A 16,062-nucleotide genomic window follows, 5' to 3' on the forward strand; every position below is an offset into this window, starting at 1 on the left:
GAAAATTATTTCTGATACGCAGGGGCAGCAAGTGCCTGTTTTGTCTTTTGGGGTCTCCTTAAAAGAAGCGAAGTACTCGCATACTCTGTGTGATCAATGGAGGGAAGAATATAAAGGGCCTGGCTCTCCCAACCTTTATTTTGATCAACTTTTTGAGAGAGAATAGAGATTGAGCTTGTAGAGAGATAAAGCGGTGTAGACAGCACCTCGACTCGGTCGGTGATCATGTCTCTGGGCTATGCAGAGAAGCTTTCGTACATAGAAGATGTGGGAAAAGTTGGCATGGCTGAGTATTTCGACTCGGCTCGCATCTTGCAAGAAAAAGTGGGGCTTTCTCTTCTCCATTCACATTCTTACTCTTTTGTTTTTGTGTTTTTTAAATGTGCTTCTAGTTTGCTTATTATTGTCATTTCGGCTTGATAACTTGATGATCTTAAGCACTTTGATACCCATGAATGCAACATAGTTTTCGGTTCTTAAACCCGGTGAAAGTATAGTTATTTTTTATGCTTCTGCAACTATGTGCTATTGTGACTTGCTTTATGAGATCTCGTATATTGGCTTTAGCTTTTATATTCAGTAGAATTGCAATTCACTTGTTTTATTGATTATTAACCTGAAATTTGTGTGCTCATTTCTGATTTTGATAACGGCTGTGATGTTTAAGTAGCAATTGTAGTTAAAATATTTGTGACATTCTTGATCATCAACATGCCTAGGGTTGAAGAGACGCAGTTTATTAATTCATTATTATTTAGATTCAGTTGTGCGCTAATTTGGTGAATGCTTAAGGTACATCATAATTCTAGCATGTAGAGTAGATGGTGGGGAGGAATAATAAAGCATGTAGTAAAACAGTCTTTTCTTATCAACGAAGTCGGGAAAAAAATGTGATAGAATTAAGGACTTACATAGGCTGGAGTGATTGAAAAGGTTCAATGTGTCTACCCCAATAAACTGTTTTTGGATTTAAGGAAAGACACATTGAACCTATAGTTTAGGGTTCTACTACTACCCCCACCCCACCTTTCAACATCTTGGCATCAAACAAAAAACAAGAAGAGTCTTGGAGTGCAGGAATATGTCTTCTTTTCATTGATGCTGATAAAAATGCATATGTTGGTGGATCTACTGTGACTATATTCATTCTGGTTGGAGGGTATCAATTTTTTTTCCAATTATTCTTCCTACCAAAAGGAAGATATTATGCCATCCTGCTGCTAATTGACTTGGTCTTATTGAAAATTTCTTGACATATGTGCTTTGGGTCCTTTCAAGGTTTTCTTCCTGTGTTTAGTTAAATGAAGATTCTAAGACCTGATACGTGGTGTCTAATGATTCTGACCTCAACTCGGTTTGTTTTACTTTATTTATTTTTGACTTGGCAGATTGAACGACTTGCCATGACAATACAAAAGGTTTGAAGTTACATCATGTGACTCATCTCATTGATGGTAGTGTTGAATATTTTCTCTTTGATGTTTTACATGAGTTTTTTTGTTGTTTATAATTGCAGAGTAAGCATCTAGTGGTGTTTACAGGCGCAGGAATATCAACTTCTTGTGGTATACCTGATTTTCGAGGCCCCAAGGGGATATGGACACTACAGGTGAAAATTTGTGAAATTCATATAACTTCATAAGTTGTTAATAAGGCCCTCGTTGTCTTCTCAAATTGCATTAAGCTAATAATCCTTCCTTCCCTACCTCAACAACTTTTATCATACCTAGAATGAGCTCTTTAAATTTAACAAGTAGCTTAGCATGGGCTTTTCTTATAAAATTTTTGCATCCTTGTTGATCCACATGTGAGGATATCTTACTTATAAGCTGATGAGCTTTCCAAAGTTACATATGTTTGGAGGCAACTTGAAATGAAAATAAAAGGTTTCGTTACCTTGTCAACAACTGTTGTTTTGCTCTGTTGCTTCATATGTCATCCCACATGCGCTTGAAAATGGTTTTTCTTCACAATCAGCAATATAATAATTCCATTGTAAATCCCTTTGTATGGCTCTTATCATGCTCATTTATGGTACAGCGTGAAGGCCAAGCCTTGCCTGAAGCGTCACTGCCATTTCACCGTGCAATGCCGAGCTTGACTCATATGGCTTTGGTTGAACTAGAGAAGGCTGGTATTTTGAAGTTTCTAATTAGTCAGGTATGGCTGCATTATTTCATACTTCAGCTTTATGTATGATTCTAGCCCTTTAGCAGATAACTTTTAGCTTGAACTCTGGTTGATGGGTGCTAAGTCTAGTTTCCTCATTATTCTGCTTTAAGCTGTTTCTTTCTTTTGTTGCTCACACGAGTTGCTACTTCATTCTCAAGAATTTTTATTCTCGAGGAATATCTTTTGTTGTTCCATTGTTAAAACTTGCTGAGAGGAAGGTTCGTGTGGTTTGCTATTTGGAATAATTTAAACATACTTTTTTTTTTTTTTATAAGTAAATGATTTTATTGATGATGATCGGCATAGCCCAAGTACACAAGATGGTATACAAGAGATAAAACCTATCTAGGTCGCAATTTAAACATACTTCTTACACGATGTTTGTATTCTATGTTTCCACCAAGTTGGGGTGACATCCAAAGTTATTTTCTAAAACTCTGCCAAGAACAAATAATGTTGGATGGCATAAAGACTTGATGTGTTTCTTGTCTCTCTTGGTGTATTCAGTCAAGTGGGTCATTATGTAGGGTTATATGAAACACTATGCACTTACTTTTCTCATTTCATTTCTTACAATCTCTTACTTCTAATTGCAAGAATGTTGATGGTCTGCATCTTCGGTCTGGAATTCCAAGAGAGAAACTTGCTGAATTGCATGGAAATTCGTTTATGGAAGCTTGCCCTTCATGTGGAGCCGAGTAAGACCAGTTATTTTCAATGAAACTGACTGTTTTTTAGTTTCTACTTTCTTTTTTGGGGGCTCATGAATCTTCTGCTTGAGTTGATATGTGGTTTAAAAATCACTTATTGATGCTCTTATTATTATTTATAGAAATTTTCTACTCTCCATTTATGGATGCTGAAGTTTCTTATTTGCACTTAGTCGGATTCTTTCTCTTCTATACACCCAGTGTACTTGGTTGTGCCCCTTGTGCTTTTAATAAAATTGATGTAAAAAAACTCTTATTTGCACATGGGTAGGTACTTGCGAGATTTTGAAGTGGAAACTATTGGTTTGAAGGAGACCTCGAGACGGTGTTTTGATGTAAAATGTGGAGCAAAGCTTAAGGATACAGTTCTTGACTGGGAGGTACTGATTACTTTATTTTCTTTGTTGCAATTTTTGTTGAGGTTCAAAATTTAAGTTGAACCCCAAGGGGTTGGCCTAAGTGGTGAAGGCCTTGGTCTTGGGATATTACTCTCTTCAAGGTCTAAGGTTCAAAACCTCATGGGTGCAAACAATCCTTTGGGGCCACACCCCCTGGTGAAAAGCCAGCGATTTAACTAATTCCATGTAGGGAAACTTTCGAGGGTGCCGTGCATGGGACCGGGGTTTACTCTGCAGGGGTGGATCCGAAGGGCCCTTTCCTTGGAGAGGTTTTCCGACATTATTAAAAAAAAAAAAAAAATCTAAGTTGTGCTTTGTATATTGCGGGTGCCTGGACATGATATTTCAAGCTAATCTAGTTGTTTATGGTACAAGTATGCTAATTACTAGGAAAGGCAAATAAGCCAAATTTATCTTTTTAGGCTTCATAGGAACACAAAATCTAATTCAGAATATGAGGCAATAAACTCAAAGTTCGATATTTGTAGACATTGGATGACCTTTTTCAGTTGGTCCCTATGACACTTGGTTTAGATGGTATGATTAGGGACCACTAATTTTTAAACTTGAATCCCTTAATATCCAATATGTAATTACTTTGGGCGTCCTCTATTGTATTGAACGGAACAAGTCTTCACGACTTTTATGCTACTATTCGTAGCACTTAGTTTGTAACTAGGCTCTCTCTTTTGTATACCCCCTGTGTACTCGGGCTTTGCCTATTTACGTGGATCAATAAAATCTTTTACTTATCAAAAAAAAAAATATCCAATATGTTACATTTGCTCACAAGATATATGATTTTATGCACTCATAAAAAAGAGAGAGAGAAGAAGATATATGATTTTATGTAGGAGAGACTTCTCTTCTTGAGATTTGTTTAGTAGATTCCCTAACTATCCCCCAGTCAATGAAATTCATGGGTTTCAGCTCATTTTTAGACAGTCACAAGTACTTGTGAGAAATAACATTTTGGCTGAGATTTGCAATTGTGCCATTTTTGAAACACCTTAAAAGTTGTTGAGGCCAGAAAATTATTAGGTACTCCCAGAGTATGGATGACATGGTAATTCCATCCTAACACAACATGTCATGTAATTATTGCTTATGTAAGCGCCAATTTTAATTGACATGGCATCCTGTGATGGGATAGGAGTACCATGTGTCTGTACTCTGAAAGTATCTAATAATTACTTGTTGAGGCTGGACCATGAGTAAAAATCTGTTGATCTATCTAAAATAATCTCTAGGCTAAAAAAATAAAGAAAAATTGTTTTGAGCCGGTGGCTAGTTGTCTAATTCATGAAAACACTTTTTCTGAGAAATCTCTGTCTCTCTCTATGTCTGCAGGATGCATTACCCTCAAAGGAGATGGACGCTGCTGAGAACCACTGCAGGATGGCTGACGTTGTATTATGTTTGGGGACGAGGTAAGAGAAAGGTTCTTCTTGACAATACTTCACTTTTTTGTTTTTGCCTTCTCAATGTTTCTTCCATGAGAAAACTTGGCCCCTTGATCAATTATTTTATTTAGCTTCTCTTGGATCGAAGGGCTGTTGGGGTCCTATTATGATTTATTCCATTCAGGTTTTGTTGATGGCCATGTGCATAATTTCTCCGTGCAGTTTGCAAATAACTCCAGCTTGTAACCTTCCTCTTAAATCGCTCCGTGGTGGGGGGAAGATTGTGATTGTGAATCTCCAGGTATATCCTTTTTGGTTCTAAATGTGTTTGCTGCTTGCACATAGAAACAAGGTGCATTAAGAGCCAAATAGTGTCCAAATTAAAAGTTTGAATGGTGATGAGTGGTTGAGGCTGGCAAATATTAGTTCATTCTAGTACTAGTAATTCCATTGATTATTATTGAGCAGCAAGTAGTTACCATCATTTTATTGCCTGTGTGTCAAGTAGCAATTTCTTATCAGTCCTTATAAGTATGTAGCGCCGCATTACTTCTCTTTCAAATATTTTTTTTTTTGATAGGTACTTCTCTTGCAAATATTATGCAACAGATCAATATGTGTGCATTTGACTAAAGGTTTAGACCAGCTGATGACGGCAGGATGATTTGATAACTTTTTATATTTAACAAAAAGTACTCTAGGATTCCTTTACAAGAAGTTTACCCTCTATTTTAAATTTCTTTCTTTCTCGTTTGGAAGCCACATAAAGGAAACTGCTGCCCTATTGATTTTTCACTCTCTCTACTTTTTCCATCATTGATGTTTCACCATTTTTTAGGATGGCATTTTACATATATGATTAGCCATCTATGTTCTAGTTGCCTAAGATATGGTTTCTTTAACTTTACAGAAAACTCCAAAGGACAAGAAAGCAAGTTTAGTGATCCATGGACGTGTAGATAAGGTATTGCAATTCTTGTTTTTATTTTTCCACTCTGTTTATCAAATAGTGAACCAGTGTCTGACATTTCTTTCACTGAGCTGAGCTCTGTTTGCCTGCTTAATTCAATACCATATGTAGGATCATGTCTATAACTTAGCATTCATATTTTTTAATAAATGTATAATTAGATTCATCATACACTGTAAGTGTACCTAGTTTAGTTGCTACTTATCAGTCATATGTTCTGGCTGAGTTGGCCGGCTGCTAAGTATTTACTTGAAATGGAACAGGTTATTGCAGGCGTCATGGACAGACTTAACCTGCAGATTCCACCATTTATCAGGATCGATCTTCTCCAGGTCATTCTAACTCAAGCCTTGAGTATAGGTAACTGTTTTTGGATTTATAATCACTATATTTTTCACCTTTGTTTAGGATACAAAAAGTCACATGAACTTGCTTAAACCAGGACCTTTATGCAGTTTGAATTACTCAATTTGACTGGCTAAGCCAATTGGCAGCATTTTCTTGTGAAATTGGTAGATCTATGGACAGATAATATAATGTGATTTAATTTATTTATCTGTTTTTCTGTCCAATCAATTTTCATATAAAACGATTTTCTTAATTTACTCCTAATTCTAGTTCCTAGGCATCATTCTTGAAGCAACAAAAACCAAGGAATTATAGGAGTGACTTATAATTTTTTTTTGATAAGTAGGAGTGACTTGTAATTATTTTGAGGCTTTGGTCTTATAGCTTTCTTACAAAGTCTCTCTACTTGAACTACAGATAAAAAATATGTGAACTGGACCCTCCAAGTAGCAAGTGTACATGGACACAGAGCTCCATTGCCGTTCATCAAATCTGTTGAGGTTATTTTATGTTTAGAAATTCATGACGCTGCTTGTTTCCCTTTGTTACCACTATCCAAAGTCTTTCTGCATGTTATATATTTGAAGTTCCAAAGCGAGGTCTGATGCCCTCCATGAACCCATATTGAACAATGAAAGTTTATTTGAATACCTCAATGCAACGATGTTGGTCATTGTTATTATGAAGAAAGTTTTTTTAGTCTTTCTCTCACTCTGATATTTCACCGCTATGTCTCTCTGTAGTAATCCCATGGATCATTAAACTAAAGTTGATGACCCTTGCTCGAAATTATTAACTAATATATCAAGAGTGAGCCACTTTTGTAGGTATCCCTAGAGTAACTTTAGGGTGACATTGGGATCCCTATGTCACATGAGACATTTTAAATTTCAGGGCATTTTTGTTGTTTTCATCTAGCCTTTTATTCCAATTGGGTTAACCGTTCTGTTGCGTTGCACCCAGGTTTCTTTCTTGGACAAGCAAGATTATAAAGCTGCCATTCTACATATGCAGCCTTTTCGGCTAAAAAGGTTGCTCCCATGCTATCACATATTGAGATTGTAGTTGTTATTGCGCTGAATTTTGCTGAAAGGAGAAGGGAAAAAAAAGAAAAGAGATGTGCATCAGTGCTATTATATCTATATTCGGGAATTTTTCAATGTCATAGTGTGCTCCCTGACAGAGCTTAATTTTTTTTTAAAAAAAAAAGAATATTGTGCTCCACTCAATAATTTCTTCCAGGGATCTGAAAAATTAATTCAGATACGTGATCTTATTATTTTTTGTGTTTCATTTGGTTTTGCTTCAAATGAGAAAATTTGGCATCGGGGGGAACTTATCAGGATGCGTAAGTGATGTAGGGTCCTCCTCAGAGATTTGGATTGTAGTCAACTTGCTTGGCCCTTTATGAGAAAATTTTGAATGCTTTGAATTGTTGACTTTTCCTGAGGAGATAGGAGAATTGAATATCCCATTGTTTAACAGTGGTGCTATTGCTTATAGCTTAATTAGACATTATCTGCTGCTTCCTTTTCAGCTTCAATGGTTGTTATTGATACTTGTCAGGAGAACCATGCGGGCAAGATCATTTGAATTGGTTTTAAGACTCAACTTCAGTGATGGTTGTGGATGCCAGTCTGCTGAAATGAATGTCCCTGTTGATTTTAAGGTGAGAGGTAGACTGGTCCCATTTATTTCTTTAGAGCTTGCATGACTTTTTTGGTTGATAATTTGGTTCTTTTCATATTCATTTTGTGGTTCTTGAATTTATGAGCTCACCCTCCACCCCATTCTTGTTTTTACATTTGCATCATGAATTCTGACATGCATGATGAATAGATGCTAAATGACACTAATTGTGTTTACGAGGTGTTCTGTGTTAACCGCCATCAGTCCTGATTCTCTCTCTATGACTAGATTCTCAAGTGAAGCTCCTTTCGTTTCAATAAAACTTAACTAGGGAAAATTTTCTGTTATCTATAGTTTGGTGGAGATCTTAAAATACCTTTCTTGTAGGTGATTGCAATGAAAATCTTGATATTAAAACCAACAAAAACTCACAAAATTTGATGGGCAGTGGTGTTGGTGGTGGCAGTAACAGTGTAAAGGAGAATGGAGAGGTGGGGGGGTGGGGGTTTGATGGTGGTGGCTAGGCATGTGCAAAAAGCCCAATGGTTGATCAACCCGTGCTACACAATTGGACCCAACCCGATAAAGTCGGGTTGATATCAAGAGTTGGTTTCGATACTATCGGACCGGGCCATCATTTGCAACCGTCTATTTAACTTCTCTTTCACTTCTACACGAACCCTAGCCCCTGCCCCCATCTTCTCCTTCCCTGTTCATGCTCTCCTTCCATATGACTTGGTTTTGGATCTGCGGAGCAAGCCAAAGACTAATATATAGTACAAGAGCGAGATGGCGTAGATGAGGATGATGATGATCAAGGCTATCTCCACGTGAGCTTAAAACACAGGATAATATATTCTGATTTATTTTAAGAAAAGGTATATAATTTCTCCACCTGAACTTTAAACACAGCTTAAAACACAGGATCCCAAAATAAAAATAATATAAAAAAATTATATTCTGACAATATTTTATTTAACTTTAAACTTTTATCTTATCTCATCTCAACTTTTATTTAACTATGAACATCATGTTATACATTACGTATACATCTGCCATTGCTTTTGTTGGAACTGTTAGTTTCTTAATCTCTCATATTGATACGAGCATATATGTACTTGTGTATTTCTACATATTTATGTATTTACATTAGTTAACACACAAGTAGCAGAAGATCAGAAGATTTTCTACATGCACATTGACTAACCTTTGACCAAGATAGTCTAGTTAGACTACGCAAGTACTCCATTATTCTGCTCTGGGAAAGAAAACACTCGTTTGCTTTAAATTTGTACAGGATAATGGTTTGTTTCCATCAAAGCCCGACAAACCTGATTACTTTGCAGGTTTCAACTGTCTGTTTAAACCTTGAGAAAGATGTCATACTTCAAAAGCTGAGAGACACAGCAATGCAAGATTTATGCTGCGGACTAAATGCGGTTGTTGAAAGAAAGGCCACCTTGACCCCGAAAAGTGAGGCTACTGTCTATGCCATTGTGACAAACATTTTTCAGCACAATAAAACCTCCAAAGCTTCAGCTGATTCTGTCTGCAATGGTGATGTTAAAAGGCAAAAAGAAGGTGTGAACGGTACTGGAACATCTGGGAAGCGCTCAAAAGGGCGTAAGCGCAAATCTAGATCTTAGAGAATGAAGGGTTGTGATTTGAGTTCTGTATATATGATATTCATTAAAGCTAACAACAAAAACTTATGAAGGGACGGGTGAATTTTGTTAGAGACTACACTCGGTCTCCCCAGCTATGGGTAGGGCAATTGGTACTGATTATTGGGCAAGCTTCATTTATTTTTGTGGGCAATTGGTACTGATTAATGGGCAAGCTTAATTTATTTTTGTAAGTTGGATTTTGAGATCATTATGTTATCCATAGTGAGCATTTACTAAGTAATTGGTACTCAATTGACTCTCTCTCTCTCTCTCTCTCTCTCTCTCTATATATATATATATATATATGACATGTTAGTGACTATCTTATAACCTGGTTCGTTTCAAACGTGTATAATTGGTCAGAAGTCGCCATTCAAACTGTTCCTATTGGACTAAAACTTATAATGGGAATGATTTTTTCATATATACAACCAAATATCTGAACACAATCTGTAGATTGTCTCTTCAATGAAGAGCTCTTCTTTACCCCATGACCTGATAGAAGAAACGTTAATATCGAACAATACTGCCATTAATACCCATGGCAAGATTCTTTGATGATCATCTGCCAATCGTGCTTCGTTTGTCCGAAACCCTCTGGATATATAAATTTTGAATTTTGTAGCTCTTAAGTTGAAAACATATTGGGAAACACATGCTATATATATATACACTAGGTCAGGAGCATGTGCAAAGCATGTTTAATTAATTGAGTTAAATAGGTTTTTTATAAAAATAATATGGTTTTTTAAAAAAAAAACTTGATTAATGAATAATTTAATGCATAGATAAAAAATAAATTTTAGCAAATATCTTTAGATAACGATAGATCGGTAAGTATAATAATTACATATTTAGATATATTAGAAAATAAAAAGATTAGTTCAAAATTAAAGTCAAGATATATTAGAATAATATAAACAAATAAAAATAGCATCATTGCCACCACAATAAATATTACCACCACATTTAAAGAATGTATAAGATTTATGATTTTTTTGGGATGTTGGACGATAAATTCAAATGATGTGATTTGATATAATTTTCTTTTTAATCTCAACATATTTGAATAGTCTTGTTCAAATCTGAGTGTTTTTTTTTTTTTTTTTTTTTTTTTTTTTTCCGTTATGTACTTGTACTTCATTGTCCTTTTTTTTTTACAAATTTGAATATTTATACTCAGATTAAGATCTGAGCGTTTTAAAAAAATGTGTGAGAGGGTAGGTTTGAGGGTGGTAGGTAGATAGATAGACATCGAAGAGTGGGAAAACAGTTCAATATCAGAGGAGAAAGGAAATCAAGAATGAGAGAGAAGTAGAAAAAGACAATTATATCCTTAAAACAAAAAAATAACGGACTTAAGAGAAAAATAAAAAAAGTTAACAGAAACACAAGAAAAGTTATTATAGTAATTAGATAGTCACTTATTATAATAAAATATATATATATATATATATATAATTGGACCCATAAATGCATTCTTTGTTAGGTGTGAAAGCCACCACAGCACACTGTATATATGGCAAGGAAAAAAGAAACTCTCAGCTTGTTAATTGACATTTTGCACAAAAATATATATGGAAAATCTCCATGCAAAACTCTGTGAAAAAGTAAGATGCAACAAGTGATCATTTCAAATTTGTAATCAGAATAAGAATGGGAAGCTATTTAATATCTATCGAAATATAATAAATTCATACTTGTTTTACAACTATATATATCATGGATCGGCGTTGTGTATATTTAAAAATATTTTTAATTAAGTCGCACAATTACCTTTGTTGATCTTAAACATTAAACTTATTTGTAAATTAATGTAAAATATGAATAATGCTACATACAGTTATGGAGTAGTGTACAAGCGTTATGCAGTTACTTTGAAAAAGAGTCGAGTTCACTACTAAAAAATTAATTTTTTTATGTAGATTTCATATTTATTTATTTTTTTTAAAATGACTGCAATCCTCGTGACTGCAACTATCAGTAAAATATATACTCCCCATACACCAAATTAGAATACTAAATAAAAAAAAATGATAAACTTATAAGTTACACCTAATAATTTGTGAATAACATTTTACATCGTTTAGAGATGGAAAAGGTCAAAAAAATTATATATAATGGGGAGCATATATTTAAAGGCGTTACAACGTATCTTTGGAAAGTGAACCAAAAATAATTATGTGAATCCAAAAAAATGAATGAGGTGTCAATTTCTTCCCCACTTCAGTTAAATGAATTTATGACGTGTATATCTATTGGATGCCATAAATTTAATTACAGCTATTCATGACTTAAAAGATGAAGATGGACGCATTTTAACAACTTGAGAACCAAGGAAATTAATTAATTAAACTCATCAAGTATTCCAATATTATCATACCTCTCTCTCTCTCTCTCTCTCTCTCTCTCTCTCTCTCTCTCAATAGCACACAGCATATCCCTATTTTGCCTCACCTTGCAGTAGTTTTAATTACTCGAATGAGTGACTTAAAATTGCTAGCGATCAACTTTTGAAGGGCATTCCCACAACAAAAATGAAATTAGCATGATTAATTATCAATAAATATTGAAAAAATTCTTATTAATAATCATTTATGTAAATGTCAGCAAATTTATATTTTATTGTTGACATAAATAACTAATTGCGACGTAAAAATATACCGATAAACTCATTAATATTTATAAAGATACACATAATATATAAAGTGTCTTCAAATTGTTTTATTTTTTTATCAAAGTGCTCCAAATATATATACACACACACACATTATTATAGCTAATCAAGAGAGTACTAAAAACGAAATCAGAAAATGTGGGGATCATCAGAAACAGAACTAACAACTCAAACCTCATCCTCTCATGGTAAAAAAGTTGATAACTTGAATCACATTTAAAAAATGACCCGAGTTTCATACATTAATTAACCCAAATACTTTCCCTAAATATCTGTCAAATATTAAATTGCATTAAACAAGCATCATTAATATACAGTGCATGCATTAGTGATCACCAATGACGTCCCTCATGGAGTCAGTCATGAAGCCAAGCTCTGGAAGGTCCACAAATGGTGTTGACTGGCCATGACCTGTTGTTTCCGGTTAAGGCAACCACCTTGGCCAATCACAGAGGATGTTTCAACGGGCAGTACAGGGTTCCTCGTTGAAAACGCCGGTAAGCCACTTAGAGTACTCCACTACCACCAGCTCTCTATAAATTCCCATTTGCCAAAGAAGTATCCATTCAAGACACAGCTAGCTAGCTAGGCTTAATTAGAGGTAAACAAACGCAAAAGTTTTCTCTTTTTTTTAAGAGATCAGGAACTACTGTATGGAACGTAGGGGTGGCTTCCAATATCGCTGTCGCCGGCATGCAAAATCGAATTCTGGTAAAGCTAGCACAAAAATAATTATATGTATGTTCTTACTGCTTTTCTTTTTTGAGTATTTTTCCTTTAATTTCCTTTTCTCGACAAAGACATATAATATATATATAGGCTTTCTTTCATTAGTATGGATATATATCGTATATGCATGGGTTATATTCTATCTGAAACTTGTTTCATGGTCTTTCTCATTAGTTTTTGTTATGAATCTATGGATGTTGACAGGCTTTTAATCTTGCGTTTTCGGTAAGATTTTACAATATTGGTTTTTGCATGCAAATGTGTATTCCGCTTCACCTCGTTTAGGTTCGATAAGAAAAGCTCCAATTTTTATTTTTTATTTTTTTCCTTCCATTTTTGCTGTTTGTAAATAAGGTTTATACACAGCTTCTTAGAGTTTTGATCTTTCATGAGCACGTTTCTCGCTGATTTCCGGGATGAAATAACAGTGCTATACATTTTTGTCCTGCAAAAGAAGAAAAGAAACAAAAGGGAAACGGCATGATCAATATATTTTTGGCCAATATTTGACGATATATATACTAATTGCATGCTGTTTTACATTTCGTATAACGCTTTTATCAAATGGTTCTCGATGATCTCTTGAGGTACACCTCCTTTGTTTACCTTAAATATTTGTAGGAGTTAGCATGTACAATATCGTATGAGATGAATCGTTCTCTGTTTGTTCGATTCCAAATTTTGAAATTTTTTTTTATACTTTATTGGCATGCATGAGACTGGCCTACAATGCAAGGGTACTGGGTATAGGGTCTATCTTGATCTCTAGGTGCCGGCACTGGAAAATAAACATGAAAAACGAAAGGTCATAATTGGCTCTTTTGCGCCCTGTATGCACCATTTATTACCTTCCTTGAAGTCATGATATCAACGAAGTCTGATGATTTATATCGGATATTTCAATATATGCATCCACAAATGAGTTTGTTTTCAAGCCTAGAAACCCCCCCTCCAATTAAATGAGAAGGAAAAGAAACCCAAAAATATGCATGCATTGTTCGCTTCATATTAAAGATTCATGGCATTAACTTTTATTTCGTTCAAGGAAAATTAGAGAGGAAAAAATCCGACATACCAAGCAGGATACCAAGTGATCTCTGCATGCAGTGGGAAACAATCACCGAAAGGGTGCAGAGTCCAAGCCCACAACTTTGCTCTCGTTAAAGATGTGAAAAAAGTGAAACATGTAGGAGAAGAAACAGTTTTGAGATTTGATCTGAGAGAGAGAGAGAGAGAGAGAGAGAGAGAGCAGAGTGAGTGAGATACCCATTAAGATCAGTGGCCTAGACCGAGATCACATAGCAGACTCTGAGACTAGTATGGCTACAATTTACAAGCAGAGAATACCTGAACAGTGGATTGGACCCACCGCGCCCCCGCGTGAGGTGTCTCGGTTTCTTCTTCCACTGGGACTTTGTCTTCTTCTTTGTGTTACCAGCAGAAGCCGACAAACTTTAATAAAAGAGATGCTTCTCTTATAAATGCCTTGACCTTTTCTCTTCTCCCTCGTTCTTAATTGCCCCCTAGCCCACTAATTGCAACCCAATTTCCTTTTTCTAATTGGTTCTGTCCTTTTCTCGCTGTTAATCTGTTTGAACATCGATGGTAGGTTTTTTCCTTTACTTTCTTCCTTGATTCTTTCATGAAATGAATAGCCACGCCTTTCACCACCCAGGGAACTTGTGTTTTGGTGATCTCAAAATACTCGCACAGTTTTAAGGGTTAATAGATGATAAGTTTAATATCTTTCTACATACATATATCATCCCTATGTGGCTCTCGTGTGTTGTATTCATACTACATTTTTTCGAGGTTAATTTTGACGAGTACTACACTTATAATGTTCATTTCAGCCTCGGCCATATTGCTGCCTAATAACTCAACCAGCAACACCCCCAACATGACAAACAATGAGGATACCAACACCTTCAACAGCCTTGATCATCAACAGCATGACTCGCCATGCATGCAGGTGCGTGAACAAGACCAATTCTTGCCCATAGCTAACGTGATACGCATCATGCGTCGCATCCTACCGCCCCACGCAAAGATCTCCGACGATGCCAAGGAGACTATCCAAGAGTGCGTGTCCGAGTTCATCAGCTTCATCACTGGGGAGGCCAACGAGCGGTGCCAGCGCGAGCAGCGAAAGACTGTGACGGCCGAGGACTTGCTCTGGGCCATGGCAAAGCTGGGCTTCGACGACTACGTTGAGCCCCTCAACATGTACCTGAATCGCTACCGCGAGTCTGAGAATGAGCGCGGCGGTAGCAGCAGCAGTAGTACTTTACGTGGCCGGGATCCTAAGCTGCCTCTCTATCCGAAGCATAGCGGCCTGGATATTCATGGTCCTATTATGGTGCCACCGCCGTTTGGTCCTAGCTTCCCTATGGGCCATCTCCCGGGGATGTTTGATGCTCATGCTGCTGCAATGTCTGGGTACTATAGGGATCATGTGCCTGCTCCTGCTGAGGGCTCCTCTCATGATGATCATCACCAAAATGCTTTGGCTAGCTATGATCCTTTTGTACCCAGATCAAATGACCCGTAATATATAATAATATATGTTTGGGGTAGAAATAATCATAAGCAAAATATTTGACATTATTTTCCATTATAGCCAAGATGGTGGGTGCAATTGCGAGGGCTTTGATATTAATTCCATGACATAAATATGTTACTAGCATGGTGTTTTCTTGTATACTTTCTGTGTATTTAGAGTATGTCTAATTGCTAAAAAAAAATTCCCTAACATATATGTTTGGTTATTTTTTGTGGTCTTAGGAAAGAGTTGGCCTTATGGTAAGTAGCTGGCCGGGGTTAATTCTGTGGTTGTGCCATGTATGCATGGCTATCGTGTTTGTTAATTGTTATTCTTAATTTCTTTGAATGTGACCCTTAACTATTTCTTAATCTGGGAGTCAATATATCTTTGAGCCAAAAGACATTTAAAAAAAAAAGGTTATTTCTAATGCGCACATGGATTTTTGTAGATTGAACACCTCAAACAAATTAGAGTGGACAGAAGGATGTGATCAAGAGTGTCACGGGATGTTTAGTTGTACACAATCAAAAGCATCATATATATATATAGCAAAATATTAAACCCAGAAGTTGAAGAAGATGAAGAAGAATATCTTCTCGTTGGAATCCCTTTCAAAAGGTTGAAGAAGAAGAAGTCAAAGTTTCATAAGTTTCCTTGAAACAGTCTGTCTGTTTCCTTTTATATGCCATCTCTTTTTACTTGTCCTTAAGGAGTGGTGAGAATTGACTACATTTTTCTCACGTGTTTGATATTATTTCTTTTCTCTACCTTCTCATTTTTATCTTTTCATCATTTTCTCCCTATACGCTTGTTT

At 35.8% G+C, this 16,062-nt stretch overlaps 2 protein-coding genes across 3 annotated transcripts; both read left to right on the plus strand.

Moving 5' to 3' along the window:
* On the plus strand, nt 1-9,549 carry LOC122281619 (NAD-dependent protein deacetylase SRT1). The gene is made up of 14 exons (XM_043093293.1): nt 1-324; nt 1,389-1,418; nt 1,517-1,609; nt 2,041-2,160; nt 2,770-2,870; nt 3,154-3,262; nt 4,631-4,710; nt 4,906-4,984; nt 5,594-5,647; nt 5,917-6,013; nt 6,419-6,501; nt 6,965-7,032; nt 7,568-7,670; nt 8,977-9,549. The coding sequence occupies exons 1-14, from the start codon at nt 226-228 to the stop codon at nt 9,274-9,276; spliced, it is 1,416 nt and encodes a 471-aa protein (XP_042949227.1). The 5' UTR covers nt 1-225; the 3' UTR covers nt 9,277-9,549.
* A 2,940-nt stretch (nt 9,550-12,489) lies between these two features.
* Nucleotides 12,490-15,406, plus strand: LOC122281620 (nuclear transcription factor Y subunit B-5-like). Of its 2 annotated transcripts, none has more exons than XM_043093294.1 (2): nt 12,490-12,712; nt 14,557-15,406. In XM_043093294.1, exons 1-2 carry the CDS (start codon nt 12,628-12,630, stop codon nt 15,252-15,254), a joined length of 783 nt encoding a protein of 260 aa, XP_042949228.1. In that variant the 5' UTR covers nt 12,490-12,627; the 3' UTR covers nt 15,255-15,406. The 2 variants fall into 2 exon arrangements, with proteins under 2 accessions (XP_042949228.1, XP_042949229.1); XM_043093295.1 differs by having other exon boundaries at nt 12,491-12,685.
* The last annotated feature ends 656 nt before the right edge of the window (nt 15,407-16,062 follow it).

Source organism: Carya illinoinensis, chromosome 11 (genome assembly GCF_018687715.1).
Source record: "Carya illinoinensis cultivar Pawnee chromosome 11, C.illinoinensisPawnee_v1, whole genome shotgun sequence".
In the NCBI taxonomy this organism is placed as follows: domain Eukaryota; kingdom Viridiplantae; phylum Streptophyta; class Magnoliopsida; order Fagales; family Juglandaceae; genus Carya; species Carya illinoinensis.

Excerpts from the sequence above, each read along its gene's own strand:
- LOC122281619 (XM_043093293.1), top strand. The coding sequence starts at position 226 with ATGTCTCTGGGCTATGCAGAGAAGCTTTCGTACATAGAAGATGTGGGA. Across the intron at positions 2,161-2,769 it reads TGAAGTTTCTAATTAGTCAG|AATGTTGATGGTCTGCATCT; the intron begins GTATGGCTGCAT and ends TCTAATTGCAAG. Across the intron at positions 3,263-4,630 it reads ATACAGTTCTTGACTGGGAG|GATGCATTACCCTCAAAGGA; the intron begins GTACTGATTACT and ends CTATGTCTGCAG.
- LOC122281620 (XM_043093294.1), top strand. The coding sequence starts at position 12,628 with ATGGAACGTAGGGGTGGCTTCCAATATCGCTGTCGCCGGCATGCAAAA. Across the intron at positions 12,713-14,556 it reads TAGCACAAAAATAATTATAT|CCTCGGCCATATTGCTGCCT; the intron begins GTATGTTCTTAC and ends TGTTCATTTCAG.